Source organism: Amblyomma mixtum, chromosome 4, assembly GCF_055824585.1.
Source record: "Amblyomma mixtum isolate Tamu chromosome 4, ASM5582458v1, whole genome shotgun sequence".
NCBI lineage: Eukaryota > Metazoa > Arthropoda > Arachnida > Ixodida > Ixodidae > Amblyomma > Amblyomma mixtum.
In genome coordinates this window covers 10,759,956-10,768,839 of record NC_143015.1, presented here as the reverse complement: position 1 = coordinate 10,768,839, position 8,884 = coordinate 10,759,956, and the positions used below count along the sequence as shown (strand labels likewise).

Genomic DNA, 8,884 nt, shown 5'->3' with positions numbered 1-8,884 from the left:
GGGGGTTTAATCCCCGTCCCAAAGCGACTCACGTCCCACGCTGCTACACGTCCCAAAGAGACTCAGGCTATGATGGATGCCGTAGTGGAGGGTTCCGGATAATTTCCACCACCTGGGGTTCTTTAATGTGCACTGACATTGCACAGTACACGGGCCTCCAGAATTTCGCCTCCACCGAAACATGACCGCCATGGCCAGGATCAAATCTGCGTCTTTCGAGTCAGCAGCCGAATGCCGTAATCACATAGCCACAGCTGCGGCCCCGGAAAAGGAACAGATCGGCTACGGTCAGTTCTGAACTGTCACCGATGGCTCTGTGGTCATGTCTCCGTAGTAACAGCCATGGAGCTCAGAAACATGCTGCAAGCAGAGGAACAGCGAGACAGCATTGTCTCGCTATCCTAGGGAGGCAACAGTCATGCGTGCAAACATTTATTCTGGCCCCAGCATATCTTGTCACGCAAGAATTGAGAACACATTTTTTTCAGTAAAGGGATGTCCTTGTTGTGATCACAGGCAAAATCAAAACAAAGTTTTCAGAGCGCTCACAAAACCCTGATGCGAGACAAAGAAAGCACGAGTTTAATAAGGCGCAGCACTTTCTAGCTGGAATAGAAAAAATTTGTTCGGCAATTCAATTAAATTGCTCCAGAGCATAAATGCTAAAAATCTAAAAGCACAATTTCTGCCTGAAAACTCGCTTCTAAAACATTTCCCTTATCACAAAGCAAGTGTCTGCCTTAGATTATCGAACACTCTTTGGTCTCTGGAAGAAAGCTTTGGTCGTTGAATAAGGAGACAAAAAAAAAAATTTGAAGGCATGCTTGGCAAAGGCATCGTGTCGGAAAAATATCACAGCAGCTGCAAAGTAAGGCGACGGACGATGGAGGCTGCCTTGCGTCAGACTTTGTACATTGGCAGGCGGCAGATCTTGCGGGTGGTCCCTGCAGAGACAGAATGCAGGGGAATCATTAATGCCACAAATGAAACATTACACACATAACAGTGTAGGGCAGAGAAAAACAAAGAAAAATAACGTTGCCCAGCCCACAGAGACATCACACATACATTAGGTTGGGGCAACCTAAAAAGAAATAAATAAGCCCCTGCTTACAAAAGAGACATTACACAGGAAGAAGTGAGAAAAATCAAATGAGACGCATCTGGCCTCTCAAAGCATCATCATCAGCCTGACTACGCCCACTGCAGGGCAAAGGCCTCTCCCATGTCTCTCCAATTAACAGGTCACAGGGAGAGGCCAAACCAGTCAAGTTTCAGTGAAAATGGTGTTAGCAAAATGTTTGGTTTGATTTGGTTTATTCGGGTTTAACGTCCCAAAGCGACTCAGGCTATGAGGGACGCCGCAGTGAAGGGCTCCGGAAATTTCGACCACCTGGGGTTCTTTAACGTGCACTGACATCGCACAGTACATGGGCCTCTAGAACTTCGCCTCCATCGAAATTCGGCCGCTGCGGCTGGGATCGCAACCACGTCTTTCGGGTCAGCGGCCAAGCGGCATAACCCCTGAGCCACCGCAGCGGCCTATTAGTAAAATGTGTTTAGGGGGATGGATCTCCCAAGGTCGAGTAGATTTCAGTTAGCGGAGTAATCACTCCTTAGCATCAAAATGAGTCGTCCCCATTCAGAACGGCCTGTCAGTTTCACCTCACCAGGCCATATGGCAGCTCTCTAGGAGGACAGCTCCGGACTGTTGGCAGTCCTGGGTTCGATTCGCGGGCAAGGACGAACTCTTCCTCAGCTGAGATGTCCCAGTGAAAGCCATACAGGTTTGCTTTGTAGTAGTATGCCAGTGCTTGGACAGGTGCTAATGAGTAATTTCACCTTATTTCAAATTTACTCCAGCTTAAGGTTTCCCTAAAATGCATTTGACTAAGAGCCATATTTTTCTTTTTGCTTGGTGCACGACAGCCCAGTTTGAAGAGCTAAACTACGTACAGCTCTAGTCACTATTACTACAGGATTGTGGACAGTGGGGTTTTAATGCCCCAAAGTGACTCTGGCTATGAGAGATATTATACTGGAGGGCTCTGAATTACCGTATTTACTCGATTCTAGGCACCCCCTTCTTTTCACGATTGCGATTCCCAAAGTGAGGGGGGGGGGGGGGGGGGGCTTAAATTCTAAATGTATAAAATGACCCCCGTCCCCTCTTTTTGTGACGATATCTCGACGAGATGTGTGCGGAAAATAACATTTTATTTGGCAACCATTAAAAAGAAAAACAGATGCAGACAGTGAATCCACCGCTTGTGTCTGATACTCATTCATTCGCATTGCCACTCGAGTCTGTTGCACTGCTTGAGCCGTTGCTCTCAGTATCCGACTGGAGATTGTCTTCCGTTCTGTCCAAGTGGTTTGTAATCGAACACTGCTTGAATGACGTGGCCACAATGCGAACTTGGACCTGGCTTCATGCATCCAAAATCCACCTCGTGATGGCTGACGGGGGGGACTCTTTCTGCAGCTTTTCCGTTGACGTCTTTTTCCGGCCAGGCTCTGCACCCACTCTTCATACTCCTGTCGAAGATTTGCTTTAAAAGGTTTGTTGAGTGAAATGTTGCAGCACTCGCATCATGCCGCCTGGAATCACTGCCAAGTCGCAAGTGCCATTCTGTAGCTTGGTCTTTACCTCTGGGGTAAGATGGCCGTGAAACATGTCCAACAGAAGCATCGAACACGTACCTGCAGGTCTGCCAAGCAATGCTCCCGTGCATTGCTGCCAATCAACACGAATCCAGTCAGACATCAGCTCGGCTGTCATCCACTTTTTCCTTGACTCTTAACGATGACATCTTTGATAGAACATTCATTTTTTTCGGCATGTTTTTTCTTCTGAACATGTATGGGGGAAGCTTTTGGCCATCAGTTGTTATGTACTCTGACACACTGCTTCTCATACCCTGTTGTATTTTTTACCTTCACTTCTCGGGCTCCTACTTTATTAACTGAGCCTGCCCTTGGTAGCCTGCCCTTGGTATGGTATGTAAATACACCAGCGTCTTATCAGTGTTGCCCACCTGGCACAGCTCGTAGCTGTGTTCCCTGTGAAGCTTCATCACATACCACTGATAAGCAACAAGTTTTTCTTCAACATCAGCTGGCAGCTTCTGGCATATTGTCGTCCGGTATCTCAAAGAAGATCCATTTCTTCTTGTCACATACTCCGCTCAGATCCAGCTTGCATGAAGCACCGTGCTGGAAATCTGCATTCTTGTTGCAATCTTGCATCAGCAGTGACAGCAAAGCCCCTGCATCATTCAACGAACAAACTCAAGACTTCTTCAATTTGCGGTTGTCAGCCCTTGTGTGGTCCCGTGAACTTCTTGCGTGTCGCGGTGCCTTTGGTAATCTGGTCCCGCTGTTTCCTCCACCCGATGATGCAGGCTCGGTCCACGGTGAATTCCACGGCAGCACTTCGGCATACGCAGTTACAGTTTGCTTGAACTTCAAGCTGTAGGCGGCCCTCTTCAAACTCATTCTGACTTCAGTTATGGCTGTCAAACAACTGACACTGAACAAAGAAAAGCATGCCCACAATGCTCGCAAAAATAGGGAGCAAGGGGGGGGGGGGGGGGGTGCTTAGAATCTCGAAAATATGGTAATGTAGACCACCTGGGGTTTTTAAGGGTGCACTGACATCACACAGAAAAAACACTGGCCTCTAGCATTTCGCCATTCCATCAACTATCGACACCCCTTTGTACGCCGAGTTTGCAGATGAAAATAAAAATCCTAGTGAGAAAGCACCCAGAATAGCCGAATGCTACTGGGTAGAGCCACAAAGCAAACAAAACTGCAAATGCACTGTAGCCTTCCCGATATTTCATTTGTCTTGGCTTTATTTATGGTGCTATGCTTTGGTTCTGATGGTAAGTAGACCCCAAACTCCGGATTTTCAAATTCAAAAAAAAAAAAGAAAGCTCAACTGACCATCACGTAAATACGACATCTGTACCCCCATCATATCATCACATAAGAAAACTTGCAACAGAACTGAAAATTGCTTCAAGAAGTATTATGGGGCAGCTAACTGTTGGCAATAGAAGAGACATCTGGCTAGTTGGTGTGGTGACATAATGAAAACATAATTTTAAAAATGTGGCCAGATGGTATGATGTTGGTGTGGTCTTCTCAGCACCAAATAAGTAGTCGAAAATATGCAGCATGGTCAAGAACAAAGCAGTGAAAAAGATTCGGGAAAGAAACACTTGTCTAATGAAGCATGAATATGCTTATGTTCCTTGTAAAGTGGGCGTGACATACAGAATTCCGTTATCTTGTGACAAAAAGTATGTGGGCCAAACTGGCAGACGTATCAATGTTCACTAGAGATTGGTAGGGGGTCAAATCTGGTTACGCATTGTAAGGGGTGCAAAGGCTGTCATCCATATCTATCACAGACAGTTATTTTAGATGCCCATTGGATCAACCAGGAAATCATTGAGGCCAGATATATCATGAGATTAGGGGAAGAATGTGTCAGTGACCCTTCCACTGCTGATAATGAGGTTAGATTTCTTGAACAGGGCATGTGTAGGGGGTTGTCATGACATGGGTTTTGATGATTGTGTGGTTTTGGTGCTGCTTGGCTTGGATATATTTCCAGTGTTTTCCTCAATAAAACGTTATTTGCGAGTCAGCGGTCGTACTGTTTGCTGTTCGTCCTCGTCTTGGGCACTTTCATTCATTATGTAACTGTTGGCAAAGGCTCAAAAGCTAAACAATTTTGGTTTGGTTTGGTTTGGTTTATTGGGGTTTAACGTCCCGAAGCAACTAAGGCTATGAGGGGCGCCGTAGTGGAGAGCTCCGGAAATTTCGACCACCTGGGGTTCTTTAACGTGCACTGACATGGCACAGTACACGGGCCTCTAGAATTTCGCCTCCACTGAAATTCAACCGCCGCAGCCGGGATCGAACCCGTGTCTTTTGGGTCAGCAGCCGAGCGCCGTAACCACTGAGTCACCGCGACGGGTCTGGACAATTTTTCTAAAATTTTTTTTCTCCTACAAGGATGGGCCTTGTCAAACTACACCCGCACTTGTAAAAACAAACGGAGCACCAAGCAGGCCTATTAGTGAAATATAACAACAGACTGAATGGCTTGTGTGATAGTTTGGTAGTAATGCACACACAAAAGTATAGCACGCAAGTTAGTAATTTTTTGTTTGCTGGCAGTTGAAGCAAGTGGGACACATGCGTCCCGCTGCTGCACACAAGGTTAAGCAATGTATATTTGCTTCAGTTTCATGAAATTCGCAAGCTGACACCTACAAACTACGCTGCCTCTGGAGACTGTGCATGCCTGCCCCTCACCGGACGGTGCTGTGGCTCCGGCTGTGTTGTGGCACGTGTCTGACGGGCCGGTCACAACAAAGGTCTGGGCTCGCACCACAGCAGTCGGTCGCTTGGTCTGCACTCCCAGGTCTCGATGACCGGCCAACCTGAGACAGAAGGGGGGAGCAGTAACGTCAACACCACAAAGAGGAGACACACCCCGTGCACACAAACGAAGCACCGTGGCTGGTAGTCAGTTGCCACACACTTGGGTGTGAGCTAGGTGGTCATCCACGGTAACGTTCTACAGTGCCGGTCTACAGTACAGTGCCAGTCTACAGTACCACGTTCTACAGTGCCAGTCCATGTGTGTGCCTCGTCTCTCCTTTGTCCCCGTCTTCTCAGCTGGTTTTTTTCATAAGTATGTACCAACTAACCCAGATTTCAACTCTCCCGCAGTGCTCAATGCAAGGGGCAACTTGAGGAATGGAGAGAACAAGGGACAGCTGAATTTCAACTGCGGGGGAAAAAAAATAACACAATTTTAATACCAGATAGCAATCGTGGAAGATTTATGAGGCATTGGAGAGGTCATGGGGGCGATGACGTCATGCTTGCATGATCTGCTACATCACTAGCACTGCTCAACAAGCACATAAGCCACTAACGAAACAGAACTATAGTAGGCGGCAGAAAGTTAGGTAGGCGGATGAGATTAAGAAATTTGCGGGGATACGGTGGGCGCAACTGGCAAGGGACAGGGTTAACTGGAGAGACACCGGAGAGGCCTCTGCCCTGCAGTGGGCGTAGTCAGGCTGATGATGATGATGAACTTAAAAAAACAACAGTTGCTAACACTGTTCCACGGTTTGGTTTGGTTTGGTTTATGGGGTTTAACGTCCCAAAGCGACTAAGGCTATGAGAGACGCCGTAGTGGAGGGCTCCGGAAATTTCGACCACCTGGGGTTCTTTAACGTGCACTGACATCGCACAGTACACGGGCCTCTAGAATGTCTCCTCCAAAGAAATTCAACCGCCGCGGCCGGGATCGAACCCGCGTCTTCCACGGTTTGCGGCATCCTGTATGACTGTGCTGGTCAATCGCAACTACAGTCGAACCCGGATATATCGAACCCGCATATTTCGAATTATTGGCTATATCGAACACACAGATTACCCCCTTGAAAATACTATGTAAAAGTATAGGACAGTTGCGTTGTATATCGAATGCCATTTTCGCCGGACATTGGATATATCGAACGCCGCGGCGCGCCCCTGGACGGTGCGCTTTCCCCAAAGACATTCCTGTCCGGTCCTCAGCCGCCTCAGCGGAGAACATTTCCGCAGTCAGTCAGCAGGCGCAGGACCCTTTTTTTTTTTTTTGTTCCCCGTTTTTGCGCCTCACCGGCGCGAGCTTTCCCGCTCCTCCTGTATCGCCGGCGTGTGCTCCGTCAAGGTCATTTAGCAAAGAGAGAGTGCGGCATGGAGACGCGCGGCGCCGGTTCTAAGCCACGCTTCTTGGGGAAAGGGAGAGAGAGAAAACGGTCGCTCGTGGGCACATCGTGGGTCTGGGGAAAAGAGAGAGCTCAGAAAAAAAAAAAAAACACGAAGCCCAGAGCGCCGATCTTTCTCCCTGCTCTTTCTTTTCCCTCTGTCGTTCCTTCGCAGCCGCGTTGACTGCCGCTCGCATAGGCTTCGCTCTTATCGCTCCATCTGCGCCTCCCGTGTTTTTTTTTTGTTTTTTTTTTGTGTGTGCCTGTGTTTCAACGCGCGACGTGAAGCAGGCCCCAGTAGCCAACTGTTTTGGCAAGGCAGGCCTTGAAGTGGCCGGAGATGAATGTCCGGAAGATTTAGATGACGATGTGTTCTTGGACGACGCGTTTCGCGACTTGTCCAATTTTCTCGGCGCCATTCCGTCCGAAGTGACTGTTGAGGACTTTAACGCTGACAGCGAAGTTCAAGTGGTAACTGGCGTTCAAGAAGCCGACTCCAGCGACGACGAGGGCAACTGTGTTGTCGAAGAAACGCGTCCGTGCGCAGCCACTGAACTGGCGTCAGCGTTAGCCTGATTCGGCGCTGTTGCGGCGAAATGGAAGGCACTGTGCTCTCGCACCTGGACAGTCTCGAGAAGATCGAGGCCAGTGTTTTGAACTTCGTTTCCCAGGGGAAAAAGCAGCCCAAAATTAGTGATTTTTTTTCCGCGAAATAAAGCGCTTTCACATTACGTGCCCATACTATGTGATTCGCGGCTGTTCCAAACGGTAAGCCACAATTTGTTATGATCGGGAGTGCAGTTTTAGCCTATATCTGTATACAGTGGAACCGCGCGAAACCGTCGTATAATCCGGGTGTCGTATAATCGAAAATCAAAGAATGCGGCCCTTGCGCCGAAAACTGTTGACCGGCTTTAAGCCCGCGGCAAGTACGCCAATCAGATTAAAAAAGACAAAACCCAGCATTTGTTTGAAACAGATTTGCAAAAAAATCTTTATTACCGTTTAAAAAAAATCGGTATTTTTTTTTTTTTTTTGCACCTTTGCCCAACCTCGGCGCATCAACTTTCTTTCAAGGGCTGCCACGTCCGGCAGTAGGTCGCCAACATCGTCGCGCGCGCAAGCAAAGCGCCGGATGTTGTCGACGCTCTGCAACACGTCCGCGTAACTAGGAATGGGAGCGCAAACCTCTGCATCGTTGTCCACTTCCTCTTCGTCGGAAGTTTTATCGTGGGGCACAAGCATCCATTACTTCCATTACAAAAAGCGCCGTGGACGCCGCTGTCCTCGCTTGGGCGAGCGCGGCCTCGCCCGCTTATCTGTTTTTTCATCAGCGTCGGCTCCTGCGGACGCATCTGTTGCTGCGACGGACGCGCGTCTTATCTTTTCTCTTTATCTTTCCTCTGATCTTTTAACTCTCCTCGGCAGCGGTGGTGGCTTGGCTCACGCCAGTAGGCGGGCCCGTGCGCTTTCCTTTTCATCCTTCTCTCAGTCGCAACAACAGGCAGGCCGCGCCTCCTTGGGACTCCGACTGCACAGGCTCGACGAAAAAGAGAGCAAGTGCACTTGGCGGCCTCGGCAACGCTCTCTTCCGCGCAAAAACGGGGGTGCTTAGATTCGCATGCAAAGTTTTTTTTTTTTTTTTCAGAAAATAGGGGGGTGCTTAGAATCGCGAAAATACGGCTCATCCCGGCCTGCGTTTGCTGACGACCTTTTTTTGACCGACGGTACGAGCCAGCCGTCGTACGAAGCGGGGTCCTTCTAAAATTTGCGTCGTATAACCGAGGTTTTTAATGCATTGTCTCTATGGGGGTTTTGCCGGGACCGCACAAATTCGTCGTAAAATGCGGGTCGTCGCATGACCGGGGGACGTATAATCGAGGTTCCACTGTATCGAATTTTCGCTATATCGAACTATTTTCCGATCCCCTTTGAATTCGATATATCCGGGTTCGACTGTATAAACGAAATCAGCTTTTTAATGTTTGGCTATATCAAACATTCCGTGTATCAAAAATCTAGAGCTCTTAATTTTTTTTTCTTGTGACTAGCTTCTTGTTTACGTAACAAGAAATGTTTAACAAGCGGACTACTTT

General features: G+C 48.3%; 1 protein-coding gene across 4 annotated transcripts in view; it reads right to left on the bottom strand.

Moving 5' to 3' along the window:
- Nucleotides 1–419: 419 nt before the first annotated feature.
- The window catches only part of LOC149345681 (uncharacterized), a 77,930-nt gene continuing 69,465 nt past the window's right edge, over nucleotides 420–8,884 (bottom strand). For all 4 annotated transcript variants that reach the window (XM_089586175.1, XM_089586177.1, XM_089586178.1 and 1 more), the window contains 2 exons: nucleotides 5,335–5,462; nucleotides 420–944 (listed from right to left, as the gene is read on the bottom strand). In XM_089586175.1, coding sequence (XP_089442301.1) covers nucleotides 901–944; nucleotides 5,335–5,462 — 172 coding nt within the window. In that variant the 3' untranslated portion in view covers nucleotides 420–900. The remainder of the gene's footprint in view (nucleotides 945–5,334; nucleotides 5,463–8,884) is intronic.